Source organism: Ananas comosus, linkage group 11, assembly GCF_001540865.1.
Source record: "Ananas comosus cultivar F153 linkage group 11, ASM154086v1, whole genome shotgun sequence".
NCBI classification, from domain to species: domain Eukaryota; kingdom Viridiplantae; phylum Streptophyta; class Magnoliopsida; order Poales; family Bromeliaceae; genus Ananas; species Ananas comosus.
This window is the reverse complement of record NC_033631.1, coordinates 1,098,369-1,119,805: the sequence shown is the minus strand read 5'-3', so window position 1 is coordinate 1,119,805 and position 21,437 is coordinate 1,098,369. Positions and strand designations below refer to the sequence as shown.

At 37.8% G+C, this 21,437-nt stretch overlaps 1 protein-coding gene across 1 annotated transcript; it reads right to left on the bottom strand.

The window, feature by feature from the left end:
• LOC109717536 (disease resistance protein RPM1-like) lies at positions 6,278 to 16,508 on the bottom strand. The gene is made up of 3 exons (XM_020243380.1): positions 16,190 to 16,508; positions 11,592 to 13,687; positions 6,278 to 7,679 (listed from the first exon to the last, which is right to left on the bottom strand). Exons 2-3 carry the CDS (start codon positions 13,663 to 13,665, stop codon positions 6,925 to 6,927), a joined length of 2,829 nt encoding a protein of 942 aa, XP_020098969.1. The 5' UTR covers positions 13,666 to 13,687; positions 16,190 to 16,508; the 3' UTR covers positions 6,278 to 6,924.

Here is a 21,437-nt window from a genome sequence, read left to right as displayed (position 1 = left end):
TTGTTGATATCCGNAGCCTCCGCCATGAGGCTTCCTCCGAAGTGAGCCTGAAATAAACGATCTTTTCAAATTACCATGTCTCTCTAAATGGAACACTACAAAAAATGATGATTTTTTAACGCTCTTACGAGTCTTGGCGATTTTCATAAAGAACATGTTACTGTCTCAACCAAAATAACTCTCTAGTGCACCAAACAAACATTTGTTACAATTAATCCTCAGTTAAAACTAAGAAACACCAGTAATAACATTGTAGTTTGCGAGAACAAAAAGCAATAACTTGGTTGAGAATTAGTTTAACAAATTTTTGAGATAAAAGATTCATTATAACTAGTCATACTAAACTCCTACATGACCTTGATGTTTATTTTGCAGAGCAAGATGCCGAAAAGTCCTTTAAAACAGTATGAAATCAATAAAGAGTTGGAAAGTAAATGAACCTGCTGCTAGTCACTGAGTAGTGGGCATTGTATTAAGAGTGATTGTAAATTATTCCAGAATTAACAATTATAAATAGAGTTTTCCTTGAAGCCCTCTCCTTGTTCATTAATAAGGCAATACCGGGGCTATCTATACAAGTCTCATTTGAGCAAGAAACAATGAGTGCTCCTTCAAATATATAGTTTTGCGTTAAAAGAAATATAAGAACTTAATTTTAGACTCATGAACTCTCGTATTTCTAATATATTAAATTTGATTGCCTCGGCATTCACGCTGCCTATTATCGGACCAGAATCTAAATGTTCTATTTTTACTTCTTTGATTTGTGCTGCAATTTGTAATATGTTGTAGAAGGTCGTCTCATTTTACTTCAGCAAGTTTAAATCCAGTATCCACTATGTATGCTATCCAGTATCCACTATGTACATTTCTCTATGATATATATTTATGGTCTATATAACTAAGGAATCAACAGTGGCTATTGGTCTTGTTTCCCAAAAGCTTGATCTAACAGTAATCTATTAAGATCTTTTACTCATTTACATGTTGAAGGTCTAGCAAGTGATGCCAATATGCCAGTAGAAGAGGTGAATAGAAAAGACAAGCAAACTAAATTTAAATGCCATGCATTAAACTGCAGATATTAGTTGAGCTTTTGATGATAAATAAAATTCTCTCAACTATCTATATCAAGATCTACAATTAAACAAGATGGTGAATTTAAGAATTTTTTAAAATTTTATTTTTAGAAGGTTGCTTATGTTGACCATTCATATTGTGCCCACTTGGTGACCCAGAAAATAAATTTTAAAAATCAAAAAACTATTTTTATAGAAAGTTTTTTTTTTTTTTTTTAGAGATAGATAGCATGCTACCCGCTTCGTTTATTTCATTTAGAAATAAACTTGGCTAGAAATGTGAATCAACTATGATTCGAACTTGAGACCTCGGGTACCAACCATCAAGCTCTTTGCTACTTGCTCTAGGGATGGTCGGTCTTTTTCTAGAAAGTTAATGTGTCCTTAATCATCTTTCGTGGCATTGATCATCGATCTAGATGCCCAATCATGAACAATAAAGTAAAAGTTCTTATTCTAGCTCAATTATTATCTCTTGTTAATCTTGCTTCCAAAGATCAATTGAATCCAAACATTAATATATTACACAACAATGACACACTATACTCTCTCAGTGCTTTGAGAATTGAGCTAGTTGATAGCAAAGAGAATCAAAAGCAAGAACCCTTGGAACATAAAACTTGATTAAAAAGAATAAGTGGAAGAAGCACAAACTAACCACAGATCCAGAAAGGAGATTTGAAGATCAGGGGGCTGCTCCAAAATAGCCTCAAATTTTGCCCGAGAAAATGCTACTATCAAATAAGCTCTTGAAGTTGACTTTTGGGGGTTTAGGAAGAAGACAAGGGGAACCAAACGCTGTACCACCAAGAAACTTCCCTCTTGGCTTTTTCCACCAGCATTTTGTGGGCAATATATAAGAAGCCATTAAAAAACTAGAGAGTCCGATGGGTACGGATGTTCAAAATTTTATCCTAATCTGAACTCAAACAGAGTCGATTTATCCGATTTCGAATATGAATATAAAAATAAAAGACCGACGGAAGCTCTATCATAAAAAATAACGTATTATGAGTGCAAAAAGTTCGATATTCATAAGACTATCCTACTCTACTTGAATGAAAAGTTACGGCCGTTTAAAGATTTTTTGCGCCGATTGTAAAAGTTATCAAACTTATCACAATTTTCGACTTGGCTTAGTTGAGTTGCATTTTCCCAGAAACTCTAACAATAAATTGGCTCCCTCAACGTATATATAGAGTACAGCTATTATGCTATCGGAAGCATAAGATAGTTGGTGCTTCCGATTTTTTAACTCTTGGATCAACCCTCTTGATCATTTTTAACAAGTACGGAGGCCTCCGTACTTTTGAAAGCACGGGAGACATACTCTCTATACATATATATAGCATAAAAGATTTGTGCTTCCGACTTTTTGGCCCTTGGATCAGGTCCTTTGATTATTTCTAATATTTAGATTAATATTATTACCTTATGGGGCCACTCAACCCTAGGAGGACCACTATCATTCCTACCGTATAATTCTTGATCCAAGGGTCAAAAAATTGGAAGTATCAAGTCCTTTATACTTTCGATAGTATAGTAGCTATATATATATATATATAGTCCGGCTACTATACTACTATACTTTTATGAGTATTGGCTCCCTTATACTCATAAGTTTTTGGCCTTTAGATTTATTCCATTGATCATTTCCACCCGTTAGATCATACTATTAAACGAACTACCTACTCAACCCTAGGGGATCACTATCATTCTAAATGGGGACCACCATCATCCTAACCACACATTCCATTAATCAACGGTTAAAAATTTATAAGTATAAGGGGGTCTATACTCATAAGAGTATAGTAGCCCCAGCCTATATACACACACACACACACACACACACACACACACATATATATATATATATATAGAGAGAGAGAGAGAGAGAGAGAGAGAGAGAGAGAGAGAATTGGGTTGAAATACTATTAATAGTATTTGGGTTCTTTTGCTATCAAATTTTTAACCCTTGGATGAAAAATTATAGAGTTAGAATAATAGTGGTCTCCTAGGATTTAGTGGTGGTCCCCTCTGGAAAGTGGGACGTCACAATTGGTATCAGAGCCAATTACCAGTCGGAAGTGTTAGATGAGTCTCGGCTGAGCCAGGGTCGGAATGACAAGGCTAGCGAGATGAGTCTCACATCGCCTGATACTTGTGAGTGTGAACCTGACGAAGACATCAGAGCTTAAAAGGGAGGAGAATGTGAGACCCTAAATAGTCCTATAACTAAGATATAATGGGGTAAACACTCTTAATACGGCTTAAGCATTTTGGATGGTGGCTGAGTCCAAAGAGTTTAAGAGAGTTAAACGTGCTAGGACGAGAGTAGTCCTAGAATGGATTGACTCCATGGGAAGTGGGGCGTCACACACGTTATCTGTTAGAAATTATCTGGCTACTTATTCAATTATTATCAAATAATTATACCAAAGTAAAATTTCATCTAAAAAGTGAAATAAATTTTGACCAGTGATCCAATTGAAATAGAAGTTAAAGTTTCGATGACTTGATTTGAAAAGAACAAAACTAAAAATTTCATGAAGTAAATGAAATTTCAGGAAAAATTAGGTGACTAATAATGTATTAGACTTAACTATATGCAATTATTTGTAGATGTATACGACATATATATTTAAATACATCATATGTCACGCTGATATACACTTAGATATGCGTGTATATATTATTTAATTACTCTCTCCCTCTTCCTCTATCCTGCACTTAATTCTTATCTTTAAGCCAATTTAAATCTTGGGTTAGTTGACTTTGAATAAGAATTAAGCAAACCAAATTTTAATATTTTTCATCTTATTTCATTTTCGTGTGAACATGGTGGAATCGAGTTTTTATACTAATAACCTTATAATAATAAGGTTTAATTTCCTGAGTACCCTTCGGTCTCCTTAATTTTATAGATATTTCTTAAAAATTATCAATATCAAAAATGTTCTTTTAATTTCAAGAAACTATTCAAATTACTTAATTAACTCAGTTTAAAATTGTATGCTAATTATTTTTTCCTTTAAAATTGTACTATTTATTTCCAACTTATATACAATTTGTTGAAATGAATTCTATTTATTGCCCATACAATTATATGTAGCTTATTGATTTTAACTTGTCAGGCCAAACGGTCCCTAAATTAAAATTTTGTTTTTTTTATTTTTTATTTTCTTTTATAAAGGTGCCCATAGTCCTTGTAAAATATAATTGTGAATCAACCATAGTTATTCCAAACAGAGTGTATGATATAATTGTGATAATTCAAATTTAAGTTAAGGTTAACCCTCAATCATGTCGTAGAATAAAGTTATAATTAATTATTAAATTAATCGCTCCACATAATTAGGAACAAACGTATCCTCGACGTGCTTCGAAATTGATAATCGACTTCAGTTTGGAACTCCACTCGTCGGCAGTTTTGCGGTGCTATCAATTTGGAAAAGAATTTTGTGAAGGGAAAGGCCAGGGGGTGTTGGGGGGGCGGAGCCGCTGCGTTGTGGATCGGATTCGAAACCTATTAAGAATTTTTCCTTCTTCGTTTTTGCCCTAGACACGATACAACGCATTGTATTGACAAATTTTACATTCTTTTGTTTTGCATTGTAAAGTCCTCTTCTCTCTCGTCTGTGATTTGTTTCCCGTAAAGGAATTTCTACGTAAATTTATGTGTTATTTATTTTTCTGTTTGTGGTTTGTCCACTTCACGTTCGCCGTTTTCATTTCTGTTTATGCGCTAGCTCAAGAAATCAGAATGAAAGTCATGTTTGGTAGTGAGGATCGGATCAGATTCGATAGGATAAGACAGGGAAGCAACGTTACTAAATTTGAACTTCTCCAAGCAAAATCCAGCCTATGTAATTCTATTTCATTGGAGCCAATAATATATATTCGTCTTGCTATAATCCAAGTCCCCGAATGCTGAATCAAATATATTCTCTCACATGTCCGTGCTTCTTATGTATAATGCATGGCTCCAATGTAGAGTACGTCTAATTAGAACTCATAGTCTAATTAGATCCTTAATTAAACTCTACTTATTTTTAATATTTCTAAATCTCATCTTTTCCTAATTAAATTAGAATTTGACTTTTTGAATTTAGATAGCTGCAAATTTAAATCGAAATCTAACAAAAGATTTTCTCACTAATATGCCAGACAGCAAGTTCTATGAAGCTAACTCTTCTATTTACCGTATTCTTATCTTGTTATATCAAGTCCTATTTGTTTAGGATTAACTCAATGTAGTTAGATTTTTGCTTATTTATTCATGACTACTATTCAAAATTTTTAAATTTATTCTAAAATTATCAAAATATCTTTCTAAACTCTAATTTCCATTAGTACATCCTAGGAGTTTGGAAATATTTGAAGCGATTTTTGAAAATCAATAGAGGTATTTTGGTCAACCAAGGTTGTATTAGATGTTTTTAAAATTTTGAAGAATATATTAGATATTATCGCTAATTAAACTGACATTTGATTTTGTCCCTCCACACACTATGCGAAAGCTTTTTCTTCAAACTTTTTTTAAAATCTTTTTAATAAATAAAGTTTTAAGGGCACAAAGCATCCTACAAATACATAATACCGTGGGGGTAATGGTTCTTCCGAAGGCACCAACTAATTTGATGCGTCCACTTTTATATACATATAAATTGAAAATAAAATAAAGGGTAAACTTCAAATACCACCCATGTAGTTTTTTCACTTTCTCACTTTAGTACTGATTTAAAGTGTTTCAATTTAGTATCCTGTGGTTTCATTTTTCTTTTTTCGTCAACTTCTCCTTTAACACTTCATTAAATTATATACAAAAAACTTCAGATATTCTACCTAGGTTTACTGAATATTCACTTTAATACCTTTTAGTTTTAAATTTGTCAGTGATTTAATAAAAAAAAATTAGTGGGGGATAATAAAAAGAGAAAAATGAAACCACGGGATACTAAATTGAAAGTGTGAAACCACAAGAATGGTATTTGATGTTTTCTCTAAAATAAAATATACATATAAGATAACATCTGCATATCAATCATTGTTTTTAATTGGCTAAATTACAGAAACCCCCCTGTCAATACCCGCTTTTTCACTTTCCCCCCCACTGTCATTTAAAAACTTACACTTTGTCCCATTGAAAAATAAGAAATGTTCACAGGGTGGTACACCATGACAAAATGACCAAAATGCCCCTCACCATCTTCGTCTTCTCCCCCAACCTTGCTCAGCCGTCGCCCTTCCTCTTTCGTTCTTCGCGCCTCGCTCAACCGTAGCTCCGACTCCATTTTCCTCCACCTGCTCCCCCGCTCTTCCTGCACTCACGTCGCTCCTCCATTTCGGCGACGATAGGGAAGAGATCGGGATGGGCATGGACGGAGAGGTGTGCGAGGGCGAGGGCGAGACAGCGAAGGAGCCCAAGAGCATGTGTGTTGGCGCGGATAAAGGGGTGGGCAAGGGCGAGGCGGCGAAGGACGGCGAGGCGGTGGTGTAGGGCGAGGCGGCGTGGGCGGCGAGGAAGGAGACGATAGGGAGGAGAGGATATTTTAGGTATAAAAAATATATAATAATAGAATATAAACGAAACCCTAACGGAATACTGACGGCGAGGAGCCAAAGTGAACATTTCTCATTTTTCAAGAGGGCAAAGTGTAGATTTTTAAATGACAGACGAAAAAAGTGAAAAAGCAGGTATTGATAAGGAGGTTTTCTGTTATTCAGCCTTTTCAATTTTTCTCAAGCACGAATTATTTAGAAGATCTAAGGCGGAAAATATGAAAGCATCAAGCTCGGTCAGTGCTTTGCAAAAGGCGCCCAAATTCACCTACATGATGTGGAATCACTGAAACCTAATTATTTTGTAGTGTTTCTTTGACATACTTGCCGTCTCAAGAGTAAAATTCGAGATGTGGCGAACCCTTGTGCAGCAGTCGCCTTCTCCTCCTCCTAGAAGCCTCTCAACAAGTTCCTCTGCCAGATGGGTAATGCGTAAATCCTGAAGCGTAGTAAGGTACTCGATGCCGTAGGGCAGCGCCTTTAGCTCTAGGCAACGGAATAGGGATAGCTTATTCAGGCTTTGCATTGCTCCTCTTTCTATTTTGATCTGACTGAGATTTGGGGCATCTGATATTAACAATTCCTTTAGCTTCGGAAATGATGTTGCTTGGAAGTGCAACTTTGTGCCATCATATGCACCAAAAAGCTTAAGAAGCATCAACACGGGCAGCGCTTGCAGGTAAGGAAATGTATCTTCATCCAATTTTGCCGCTGAGAGTGTTAATCTAGTTAGGTTTGTTAGAGACCCAAAGGACGCGGCAAGCTTAAGGAGTGAGGTTTTGTCTAATTTACCCATTAGATGTAATTCTTGAATTGGTAGAGGTAGGTGTAGAGTGCCCAACTGCTGTAATTCTTGCCCACGTTCACTTTCGACAAATAAATAGCTAAGATGGTTCATCTTTGTGATACTGTTCCACAAGTCTATATTGTGATGGGTTCTTACATCGGTTATCCCAAATGTCCGCAACGCAGTCAAAGCTTCTACATTCCGCACAATTGAGAACCCTGCGTTGTCTGCTGTGGGGCTTGTCGACAGCTCTGTCAGCAGTGTTGGACAGCCGAGCGCGTTGGCGTCAAAATAAGAAAGCAAACGACTCGTGCGACGCCAGGCAGCATCAGCGAAGGAATCTCAAAACAGGGTCCCCGAGATTTCCTCTTGTTGTACCGCTACAAGACTATCTTACGGTAAAACCAGCGCGGGGAATGCGTTGCTGTACGGTACAAGAGTTTTGTACCAGGTACAGCTACGCCGCACAGATTTAGCTATCTCGGTGTTGCTCTTGTACCGGACAGAGCCCGTGTACCGGTAAAAGGGAGTTGGTGGAGCCGGGCTAATCATAAAATTCACCGCGTTCAGGTCACCGGCTCTTCCCTCTCCTAGTTGATCTGTGGATTGAGCTGAGAGAGAGAGAGTTTTCATCATCTCCTTTCTCTCTCTCTCACTCTTGGCCGTTGGAGCAACGGTTGACCGCGGATTCGCCGACGTCGCGCGCGCGAGCCGTTCAAGCGAGCGTTTGTTGCCGCATTGCGAGAGGCCGGGGCGAGGTGCGTCTTCGCGTCCTGGACATCGCGCCGAGGATTGTTGCTGTTGAGGGAGCATTTGTCGAAATTGCTCCGATTACTTCGGGTATCGTTGATTTGAGCTTAAGTTGGCTTTTCGTAGAATCTACCGTCGATGTTAGTATTCGGCTCGTTCTCCGCGTAGGAGCGTCGATGCGCGACGAAACTTGTTCATTGGATTCGAGAACTGCGAGAGGATTCCACGGGACCCTCACTTGCAATTTTGACGAGGTTAGTTTGTGCCGAACTTGGTCTCTTTCAGCTGCTGTGAACTTAGGCTGATTTGTGATGTTATGGTCGTCTTTAGCTCGGCGACCGGTCTAGGTTGGTCCCTGAGAATGCCAGCAGCATCGCGGGTGGCCGAGGCTGAGTTCGCTGCCAGGAAATTGCACTCGAGGTGGGTTACATCGGCTTTACTCCTAAGTTCTATTGTCGACATGTATAGATCTTGATTCGGTAAATTATGTTACTCAAATTCATGACTATATGTAGATTGTGAAATCTGAATTTTGGGGCATGTTTTATAATTAATAGATTATACATTTGGACTTGGAAATGGAATTAGGAGAAAACCTGCGATTTGACCTGTCACCAGTTTAACTACCTGATTTAGCTCTAGGAGCCGTTAGAAAATTGTACTGTCGCAGTTCTCTTCGAGACGGATACTCCTGGTAGTTTAGAATGTATTTACACTCGTGCTGGTTCGCCGATGGATTTTACAGGGTCGTTCAGGTCGTTTCGACTGTTGGGTGCCGTCAGAGTTTGACGGTGGACCCGTATCGCCTTTTGGCGTCAGATTGTGCGAGGGCACGTCACCTGTTGTTGTTAGACCAGTTTGAGTCGATTACTTGACTTTGGCTAGTTGGAGCCTGATGAGCTCGACAGAGATACGCTGCTACTGCGTTGGGTACGCGCCACGAGCCACTCCGGAGTCAGGCTTGTGCTTTTGCGTTGGTGTCGCTCATGCCAGTTGGACTTGCTCTCCACGGACCGTAGAGTGGATAGAGCCCGATAGTCGCAACGGGCAGGGACGGTGTATTCACAGTCCGGGGACGGGTTGGATTGGGTCAGATTTGACATTTCTACAGTTGTTAGTGTAGAGCATGATAGTGTAGTGATGATAGCGTAGAGTATGCTTCCCTGCTTTCCTTCTATCCTTGCTCCCTTCTGTAGACTTAGTGGTGACGATGTTGTTTTGGGCGGTACCCACTGAGGACTACTTATTTTTACAGTAGTTCTACGCCCAGTTGTTACCTATGTTTTTTGCAGAGCCACAGGTTTCGGCTGCTGCAACCGTCTGCGGACCTGGATCGAGGCAAGGGCGTCGCGAGTTAGACCCTACCGACGTGCTGAGCTAGAGGTGCCTCACTGCAGGTAGATGTTTTGTTTCGAGTTTATGTACATAGTTGACTTAACTCGCCAGTGCGAGTAGCTCTGTATTTTGGATCGAACTATTATAAGAAACTCTGTTTTATTTAGCTTCAGTTTTCTCTAGCAGCTCTCTACTACTGTTCGTATAGTGTTTGATTTACAGGTACAGCTATGCTTCGTAACAGGAAAAATTTCTTTGTATACGCGGATCTGTCGGCGTGCCCGGGGAACGTGTAATCGGCGGCGTAACAGATTAAGTTGGTATCAGAGCTTTGCTGTAGTGTCGTGGGACCTAGGAAACCTAAGTTTGGCAAACCTTAGGAAGCAAGACGTAGAGGCGTAATATATTGCGAAAGTCAATGATTATTTGTTTTAACTCCTCTTGAGAGAGTGAGTGACTGAAGGATTTCTGTTTTGGCCTGAGAAATTATGTTGCTGCAGACAGACATAATTTTGGAGGAAAACAGGGACCCGCCTTCTAGACTTTCGTTGATTGGGTCGAATGTTGCGTTGTATCTGACCCCGATTTGTTCTTTCAGCTATGTATTGTCGCCGAGGTCGACCGTCGTGCGGGAGGCGCGCCAGTTGGCGCGGGATCATGCTGGACCTTCTGAGAGTCTGAGCAGATGGAGCAGAGTACCGACAGAGCAGGGTGACAGACTGGGGCGAGGTGACCCCCTGTTGTGGAGCCGAGTGCGCGACCAGAGACTAGCGCACCCCCTGATTCTGAGTGCACAGTTAGCTGCCTGACGGAGGTGACGAGACAGGCGGGACTATTGCAGAGTGTGTGAGAGGATAGCTCAGCCACCGAGTTGTGTACCGAGGGCACCAGAGTCGCCAGTTCCACCCCGATTACTCAGTGCAGCACCAGCTGCGGCAGTTCTCCATCAGCACAGTTCCAGTACGCCAGTTGCGCGCTGCGTAGCCAGTACGGTTGACTGAGGCCGAGCAGGAGCGGTGGACGGAGAGGTTAGCTCGTTTTCGCCGATTTGATCCACCGATCTTCGATGCGAGAGCACTGAGGCCTGGATTGTAGAGGATGGCAGTGCGATGAGAAAGTTATTCGAGGGATCTGTTCGTTCCAGAGGAGGAGCAGGTACCTCTGGAGAAGCTGTCTAGCAGGGATGCTCATGACTGGTGGCGGAGGACGAGGCGAGACAGGGGCTAGTGCGGCGCAGCTGATTGGGACGAGTTCTGTGGAATGCTGTTTGGTATTTCTTTCCCAACAGTGTGAAGCAGAAGCTCGAGGAGGATTTGAGGAGACTTCAGCAGGAAAATCTGCTGTTTTGCAGATTCCTTCGCTGAATGCTGCCCCGCGTGACGTCGACGGAGTCCGTTTTGCGTCTATTTGATGCAACGCACTCGGACTTGTCCCGACACTCTCCAGAGCTGTCGACAAGCCCCCACAGCCAGACACCAGGGTTCTCACATCCTCCCCTCTACAAAAAGTTTCGTCCGCGAAACTGAAACGTACCTCTGCTCAGGCATCAAACAAATAGGATAGGCTTCCCTCATCACCGTCTCAGGCTCCCAAGTCGCCTCCCGCTCCTCGTGATTACTCCACTGCACCTTTACAAAGGGTATGACCCGGTTGCGCAATTCCCTCGTCTCACGAGCCAGAATCCGCACCGGTCGCTCCTCGTAGCTCAGGTCCTCGCCAATCTCAAGCGGAGTGAAGTCGATCACGTGGGAGGGGTCGAACACGTATTTCCTCAAAGCCGAGACGTGGAACACATCATGAATGCCAGCTAGTCGTGGTGGTAGAGCAATCCTGTAAGCAACAGGCCCGACTCGCTCCAATACCTCGAAAGGGCCTACAAAACGTGGACTAAGCTTTCCACGTACTCCAAATCGGCGAATCCCTCTGGATGGCGAGACTTTAAGAAAAACATGATCTCCCACCTGGAACTCCAAGTCTCGTCTCCGGGTATCAGCATAGCTCCTCTGTCGACTCTGGGCTGCTAAGATGTGCCGTCGCGCCTCTTTTACCTTTTCCTCAGCCTCAATCAGAAGCTCAGTTTTTCTCCGTAGTTGCTTTAATACATATTAAAGTCTGCAAGCCCTTCAGGCGCCTTATTCCCAAGGGTCCCTCGATGCTCCGACCAATATATTCTGATAAAACTAGGTGTTTCAACTTTTGGAGCTCTGTTATTTCCTTTGGCAGCTTTTGTATTTCACTTTCACGTGTATCTAATATTTGCAGATTTTGTAGCTTCCCGATTGATCTTGGAAGTTCCTTAATTTTTGTTGCTCTCAAGCCAAGATAATGCAGGTTGAATAGGTTACAGATCTCACTCGGTAGTTTCTCAATTGGCGCTCCTTGTAGTTCCAAGACACGTAAAAATTTTGATGATCTTAAGACCGACTTCAGTAATTCATAGCTCATGGAATTGTTGAAAACAAGTACTGAACGCAAATGAGATTTGTCTTCAGTACAATAATTAGTTATACTGCTTAGGATTGACAAGCGGCGTGCTTTGTATCTTTGCAATATTGTCCTTGAATGCTCATAAACTATGCAGAAACTTAACTCCTTTGACTCGAAAAGAGCGAGGACTCGAATGATGTCATGCATTCGACATGCACAAACTCTACCGACTTCATCCCTATATGCCACTTGTAGTAGACACCGATTAACAAGTTCGTTAAGGTAGTCCTCGGCCACTTCCTCCATCGTTCTCTCTCTTTCTTCAATGAACCCTTCAGCCACCCAAAGCTTTATGAGCCTGTCACTTTCAATTTGATAATCTTCGGGAAAACAAGAACAATATAAGAAGCAATTTCGAAGGTAATGGGGAAGATCCTCCAAACTAAGTTTCAAAATGTCATGTACTTTTTCATGGAGTTTTGATTCGTTGTTAGTTAGATACCACTCAAGATCTTTGTAAACCTTCTCCCATTCAGAACCGGTTTGTTCTCGAAATGATAAGAGACGGGCTATAGATACGATAGCAAGGGGCAAGCCACTGCACTTCTCGACGATTTTTTTAGCACATTGTTCTAAAGGCGGTGGGCAAATCTTGTTTGCACATTTCCAAAATGCGTTTTTACAAAATAGATACCACGAATGATCCACCTCTAGTGGCTTTAGCTCAAATATACGGTGCTCGTTAGCCAATAGTGCTACTTCATGATTCCTTGTTGTGAGAACTATTCTACTCTTGCAATTACTATTCAGAAGTGCATTCTTTATATTGTCCAGTACATCAGTACTCCAAACATCATCCAGAATGAGTACATACTTTTTACACTGCAAGTAAGTGCGGATAGTCTCAACCAAGCTTCTATAATCCATGGTATCAATGTTGTTAGGTACTTCTCTTTTTTCACTATCTTCCCTACAAAACTCTTTTAAGATCTGTCTAAGCAAATCACGAGTCTCATAACTTTGAGATACAGCAACCCAGGCACAAGTATCAAAGGAAGCTTTGATGATATTGTACACATAGGTCACGAGAGTTGTCTTCCCTAGACCACCCATCCCGAACACTGAGATTATCACGTGCTGCCGTTGCTGCTCATCCTCAATTTTTAACCATCCGAGCAACAAGTCCCTGTACTTGTCAATACCCACAATATCAATCCCCTCAACGAAATGTGCTAATTCTACAGGGCTCTTGCTACCGTCAGCAGTTATTAAAGGTCTTGCTTCATTTTCTATTCTGCTCGTATCATATCGCTCCCTTCTTTCCTTAATGTTTCGGAGCTTAATTTTGATCTCATTAAGCCTCTTTCTAAGGCGAGGCCAAGTTGTTATATTTCTGCACCTCTTGGCTGTTTTAGGCAGAACCCCTCCTTGCTCTTCATTGAGCTTGTATGTGAACTCATCTATAATATCCTCAATGTTGAAAGCCAAGTCTCTTGTTTGTTTTATGAAGGTTTTTGTGCTCTCATCCTTCTGTTTTAATCTTTCTGCGATCCGTAGGAAGGATAGCATGCTCTCAAGCTCACCCTTAATGTCACTTATATCCTCCATGAGTTCTTTCATTGCTGATATCCGTGTTAGTAATAGAGATGTTACTGATTTAGTTGCTTCACTAGCTAAGGCAGCACCGATATTCAAGAGTAATGAGCTTAGCACAGCCTCCGCCATAGGCACTTCCTCTGAATTGAACCTAAAATAAACAATCTTTTCAAATTACCATGTCTCTTCAAATGCACCACTAGCGAAAATGATTATTTCTTAACACTCTTATGATTCAAGGCAATTTTTGTAAAAAATATGTAATTGTCTCAACCGGAATAACTCTGTAGTGCACTAAACAAGCATTTGTTAGAATCCTCAGTTGAAAAGAAAAAACACCAATAACTTGTTTGAGATTCAGTTTAACAAAATTTTGAGGTAAAAGAATCATCGTAACTAGTCATACTGAACTCGACCTCAATGTATGAAATCAATAAAGAGTTGGAAAGTAAATGAATCTGCTGCTAGTCAGTGAGTAGATGGTATTGTATTTAGAGTGATTGTAAATTATTTTACAATTAACAATTATAAATCAAGTTTGTTTTGAAGCCCTCTTCTTGTTAATTAAGTTAATTAATATTTATCACGATTGTAAGTCATTTGAGCAAGAAATTATTAGCTAGTGCTTCTTCAAATAGTTTTGTTTTGATAGAAATATAAGAACTTAATTTTAGACTCATGAACTGCCGTATTTCTAATATGTTAAACTTTATTGCCTCGACATTCATACTGCTTACTATCGGACCAGAATCTAAAAGTTCTATTTGAGCTTCTTTGATTTGTTCGGCAATTTGTAAAAGTTCTACATTATAAGTTTTGACATTAACTGAATTTTTTTTGAGAAATGCTTCAATACACCAGCCAATTTAAATCTGATCATTCAATTTTTAAGGTTAAAATCGACTTAACACAATAATAACCTGCTCAACAGGTTACCAATCGAAATTGATCTTAAATGCAATATTAGAAATATATACTAGCCAATTACCAAATTTAACAACATCTAACAAATCTTTCGTTTCCTAATTTAATTCTATTACTAACCAAATTAGATAATAGCTAATTGATAAGTGGTAAATCTTCATAAATTTGAATTTACAATTTAACTTGATTTTAAACTTTGTGTTTATAATTGTATAGATTAAATTCAAACATAAATTTAAATTTAAATTTTAGAAAGAAAATTTTATATTTAAATTAGTAATACATTTCAAATAAAATTGTCAATTCAATATTAAAATAACGTGAAAGTTCAAAAATATTAATCCATTTTAAATTGTAATTTAAGTTGTACTATATTTATAAATCCAACTTTTATTATTTATTTAAATAAAACATTTCTATGTTTTAAATTCAAATTGTTAATTTAATATTCAAAAACAGCATTAAAATTCAAAATAATGATCAACTTTAAATTTTAAATTTAGATTTAATTTATATTGTAGTTAAAAAAATAAATTTTATTAACTATTTAAACATAAAGTTTTTATGTTTGATAATTAATTTTAAATTATAAATCACTAAAAACTTATGTCATCACAAATTATTATTAAAATTAGTCATCAAAATTGGTAATCCAATTGAAAATTCGTTCTCTCCATGATTAAAGAGCGTACTGTGTAAAACTTTCTAATATTGACTCTTTTAACTTTTCAATATTGGCTCTTTCTTTTTCCCAAAATGTCCCTATTGCACATACCTGGTGATCGGTACTGCTTGTGGAATAGCATGTCGTCTTTTTTTACATATAAATCTTAACTTTTCATTAATTAAAAATAAATGGCTAAGATTAAAATGGAGTATTGAAGCATTACTCTTTTTTTTACCTGAAATAATTGTTATATTTGTGAGTTCAGCAAGAATATTTCTTAAAGTGAAATGACTTTGATACTTTTTTTTTTTTTTTGATGATGAGGCATTTAAATAATGCCTCGTACCGTTAAATATTATCTAGAATATTTGCATGGTTTAGGAACTGAATTTTCTTTTTGTCGTTTTCATTTACCTAGTGATCGAATGACCCCAAAATTAAGAATTTAATAAGTAAAACAAGACACTTTCTTCTTGTTTAACTGCAAAGAACAATCCGAATTAGTTGAGCTCTTGATGAGAAATAAAATCCTCTCAACTATCTAGATTATGATCTACAACCAAGATTGTGAATTTAAGATTTTTTTTAATTATATTTTTAGAAGTTACTTTTTTTTTGAGAGAGAAATTAACCCGCTTCGTTTATTTCATTTATAAATAAACTTAACTAGAAATATGAATCAACTAGAACTCGAACTAATTTTGACCATTCATATATATTGTACCCACTTGGTGAGCTAGAAAATGAATTTTAAAAATCATAAAATTCTTTTTTTGGAAAGTTTACGTATCCTTAATCATCTTGCATGTTATTGATCATTGATTTAGATGCTCAATCATCAACAATAAAGTGAAAATACTATATGAGGCCAAATTATTCTACCTTAATTATTATCTTTTGTTATTTTGTTACCAAAGATCGAGTGAATCGAAACAATATATATATTAATCAACAAAGACATATACAATACTCTCTGTGCTTTAACAAAAGAATTAAGCCAGCTGATAGCAAAGAGAATAAAATTAATTAAAAAGAACAAGTAGAAGAAGATGCACAACTAACCACAGATCCAAAAAGGAGATTGAAGAGGGAGCTGCTCCAAAATAATTAATCTCAAATTTAACTAGAGAAAATACTGCAATCAAAGAAGCTCTTGAAGTAGATGTTTTAGGGATTGAGGAGTGGAAGATGAGGATGAACTATACATTATAAACAAGGAGCTGGGAGCAAGTGATTTGGACACTGCAGCTACCAAGAAAGTACTTCCCTCTTGACTTTTCCCGTCAGTACTTGGTTGTAGTGTGCCATGGAATTATAGGGGCTCCTTTTGATTATTTACCTTTTGCTACCATTCAAATTTTTTAAATATATTCTAAAATTACTAAAATACCTATCTAAAATCTAATCTCAATAATAAATTGCATTTCTTGCATAAAAAATCTACTAGTCTCCAGATTTTGTAAAAATGGGCCACTATTTTGAATTTTACAAATTCAGCTCGAATTTTAAAAAAATTGATCAAAATATTTTTATTCCTTTTCCTCTCTCTCCTTCTCCTTTTTTTTTTTTTTTTTTTTTTTTTTCGACCTCCTCGCCTCCTCCACCGCCTTTGCGACCCTCGGCAACGGTAAGGAGAACGTTGCCTCCTACTCTTTCTCCGCCTCCGCCACCGCCTCTGCCAATGCCAGTGCCGGCACCGACGCCGACGCTGAAGGAGGAGGACTTGGAGCGGGCACGGGTGGGGGCGGAACAGACGAAGGCAATGAGTTCGTGGCCGAGGCAGTGCTCGCTGTCGCACGTGATGGTGAGAAGAAAGATGCGCCTGCGCTTCTCCAAGGAATGAAAAAAGATGCAGATGGCAGAAAAAAAAGAATAAAAATAAAAATAAAAAGATATTTTTTTTCTTGAAAGACCATTATATATCATCACTGCTACAGAAAAGATCAAGAATCAGAGAAGAAGGAAAAGAATATCAAGTTGCACTATTAAGGTAAAGTTGCATTATTTCACAAGAAAATTACATAATTCAAGACGAATGTTGTATTTTTTGATACAAAAATTGTACTTTTTGAAACAAAAGTTACACTTTTTGAGCAAAGTTATACTGTTTGAGCGAAAATTATACTCTACAGCTTCCTCGCTGTGGAGGCCTATCGCCCGATTATCGTCTTGAAGCGGCCCCTCCTCGCCTTCCTCCTCACACTCATCTGCACCTCCGAGGCTCCTTTTCACTCAATCAAGGACGGGCTCAAGGCGCTCTTTGGCATTGCACTCTACCCGCTCAACCACTCTGTGTTGGTCGAGCTCGGCGCCATGCCCGCGCTCTTCTCCCTCGTCGTCATTCTGCATTCGTCGCGCTTTACCCGCTCAACTATCCCGTGCTGGTCGATCTCAGCGCCGTGCCCGCACTTTTCTCCCTCGTCGTCATTCTGCATTCATCGCGCTCTACCCGCTCAACCGCCCCGCGCTGGTCAAGCTCGGCATCGTGCGCGTGCCTTTCTCCCTAGTCGTCATTATGCATTCGAAAAGTTTTAGTATGTTGTTTTATAATTTTATAATTTGTTTTAGGATAAATTACACTTTTGGTCCTCAAACTATGAGGTGCGTGACATTTTAGCTCTCAAATTTTAATTTATTATAATTTTTGGCTCGAATTATGCGATACATTACATTTTAGTTCTCGAACTTTAATTAAGTATAATATATGGCTCGACATTTAAAACTTGTTACATTTTAGTCCATGAACTTGCTGAATTATTACAATTAAGTCTCACAGTCAATTCTTTTTTTTAAATAAGTATGGATAAATTATTAGTATTCAACAAATGTAGAGTATTTTAATTATTATTGCATCATCAAGGACAATATACTATAATTCAAAAAGTTCACGGACTAAAATATCACATACTTTATAGTTCGAGCTAAAAGTTATAACTAATTAAAGTTTGAGGACAAAAGTGTAACTCACCTCGTAGTTCGAACGACAAAATTATAGCAAATTAAACTTTGAGGACGAAAGTGTCACGCGCCTCATGGTTTGGGGGCGGAAAGTGTCATTTACCCTTTGTTTTACCATAAAAATTATTATTAAATAGAATAGTAAAATATTATAATTTGCAAATTATACAGAAATGCTAATTTTTGTATCAGATTATGTAAAATATGCGCTGACGCGCTTTAGTTGCGAGTCCTGAAATATTATTAAAATCAAAAATTAAAAAAAAAAAGACGCGGAGAGGACTCGCTGGACCCACGCGAGTCGTCTCCGCGTAGGGACCGAGTGATGCTACCAACTAGGGCTGGCAAACGAGCGAGCCGGCTCGCGTTCGACTCGTGTTCGGCTCGATATTCGGCTCGCTCGAGCTCGATTCGAATTAAAATGAGCCGAGTTGAACAAATAAAAGGCTCGAAATTCATTTCAAGCCGAGCTTGAGTATTACTCGGCTCGTTCGAATTAGCATCGAAAAGCTCGAAAAGCATCGAATATATAATATATATATATTATCTAGCGCTCCGTGCCTACCAAGTTGTTTTCGATCATGCGCGGCTTCAAAATCGATGATCGGCTCCGGGTAGACTTGATCTACACTATTGAAACTATTTGGAAACTAAATTTCAGATTTTTTCGACTTCATTTGACTAGTGATCAAAGAATCTCAAAATTGACAATTTTAATGGGCGATGTGGTGTGTTTGTGAGTTTAGCGGTGTGTAAAACAATCCAAAAATGCGATGAAAATTTTATAGAAAATTCTTTTCACTATTTAGAATAAGATCATATATCTGATTTGAATTAAATATTTTCTCTCATTTTTCATGAGATATTTTATTTTCAAGCCGTCAATTTTAGACTACTTGTTTGATAGGTAAATGATCTCGAAAATTATGAAATTTAGTTTCTAAATAATTTCAATAGTGTAGATCAAGTCCAACGGAGCGTCATCGTCGATTTGGAAGCTGCATCATCGAAAACAACTTGGTAGCACGGAGCGCTCCGTGCTACCGATAGTAATAGTAGCCTAGTCTACTATATATATATATATATATAATATAATATATATTATATAATATATAAATATATATATATATATATATATAGAGTCCGGCTACTTATGCTTTAATAGCACGACAGCACTTGGTGCTACCAAGTTTTCCGCCGTAGATCTACCCTTGGATCATTTTCACCCGTTAGATCATACTATTCAACCAACACCACTCAACCCTAGGGGGCCCACATCATCCTAACCACACATCTTCTTAATCCAATGGCCAAAACTTGGTAACACCCAAACGATTGATGCTATTATAGCCTAGTAGCCTAGTTCTATATATATAATAACATTATTAAATATAATGTATTTTAATTAATATATAGGCTTTAAATTTAATTTGGGCATTATTGTTGGCCCCAAAAATAAACCCAACAAGTACAACCGTGCAATTGAGGCCCAATTCCAAAATTTACATACACACTCTCTCCTTTCAGATTTAACTGTTGCACATAATACTAAAACATGAATAACATTCAATTTCCAAATCCCTAATTTTTTCCACCTCTCGTCTCTCTCTCTCTCTCTCTCGCTCTCTCTTTCCTTCCTCTTCTCTCTCTTTCTCTCTCAGACCTCACCCAGTCAGGACAGTCACCTTAGCTCACATTTCTTGCAATTATTTTGTATTTTGAACTATTGGACATGTTGCATTAAATTGTAGTAATGTTCTATAAAATTAAACTATTGATTATATAATGTCAAGATTTCAATCGGCTCGTTTAGAGCTCGAGCTGGCTCGACTCGAAATTAGGCTCGGGCTCGTAATTATTCAAGACGAGCTTGAGCCTAGATTTAGGCTCGAAATTAATTTCAAGCCGAATTTGAGCTGACATAAGCTTCGCCTCGAGCTCGGCTCGTTCCACCCCTACTACCAACTATGAACATACTCCCTGCACCACTGGTATACTTCTATATATATATAATATGATATATAGAGTTGAGTAGGATGCTTTTATCACCTACATGGTGCTATTAGGTTTTTAGCCATTAGATCTCACTTCTTTGAATACTAATAGTCCTTGATCAAACATATTTCACCACACACCTACCACCATCTACCATCATCATCTCAACCTCCAATCTCTCCATCCAAGGGCTAAAATACTAAAGCACACGCCCATATACTATGTAAAAGTATTCTAGCTCACTCGCTCTCTCACTCTTTCTCTCTCTCTCTTCTCTCATCTGCTCTCTACATCTCTCTCTATATATATATATATAGAGTTGGACTGGGCTTATATATTAGTAGCAAAATTCCATTATTGCTATCAGTTTTTTTAGCCTTTGGATCAACTATTTTCATTATTTCTAACAATTGGATTAAATACTATAACCCATTGGGGGACCACTCACCCTAGGGGGACCACTCAACTCTAACCGACTAATATCATCCTGACTCTACAATTGTTTTCATCCAAGCGGTTAAAAATTAATAGCAAAAAAAGTGTTTTATTATTAATAGTATTCCAGCCTTAATTCTATATATATATATATATATATATATATATATATATATATATATATATATATGGTAAATAATATTTGATAATCAATATTTTATTTTAAAATTAAGATCTAATAATTTTGTTGATAATTAATAGAAATTTCGTGCACGTAGTAATTAATGACTTTGGAAATTTATAATTTCGTGCTCAAAACTCTATTTCGATAAAATTTGGTTTAAGATGATCGTCTCAGAGTATATTTTGTATAGCAGGACTTTTCGTTTGTGAAAATTAAGAAAAATATTACATAAAATAATGACTTGATTGCGAGCGTTTTAATTTTCTGAATTTCGTCGATTTTATCGAAGAAATTTTAAATCCACCAAAAATGCACCAAGTTAACTATTAGACCTTACAAATAAGTGCCCACGAGTATTACAAACCCTCGGGAGCTAAGAAAAATAAATTCATGAAAATTGACTTCCTTTTGTTCAAATAAAAATAAATCCAGATCATGCTATTATTACATAATAACAGAGTCATAAAATATGAACTAGGCTATTGTACTATTAATAGCATCAAGTTATTGGTGCTATTAGGTTTTCGGCCATCGGATGAAGAGATATAGGGTTAGAATAATAGTGGTCTCCTAGAGTTGAGTGGATGGTTTGTTGAATAGTATAATCTGACGGATGAACATGATCGAATGGGTAGATCTAACAGTGAAAAACTTGATAGCTGCCATCAATAATACAAGATAATTAACCATTCTCACTCGGTAATATTTTCAAAGTAATCCTACATCATTTGTAATGCT

Coding starts and splice junctions, on each gene's coding strand:
- LOC109717536 (XM_020243380.1), bottom strand. CDS start 13,665: ATGGCGGAGGCTGTGCTAAGCTCATTACTCTTGAATATCGGTGCTGCC. Junction 7,680..11,591: donor TAAAGCAACTACGGAGAAAA/ACTGAGCTTCTG, acceptor CACTGCTGACAG/AGCTGTCGACAAGCCCCACA.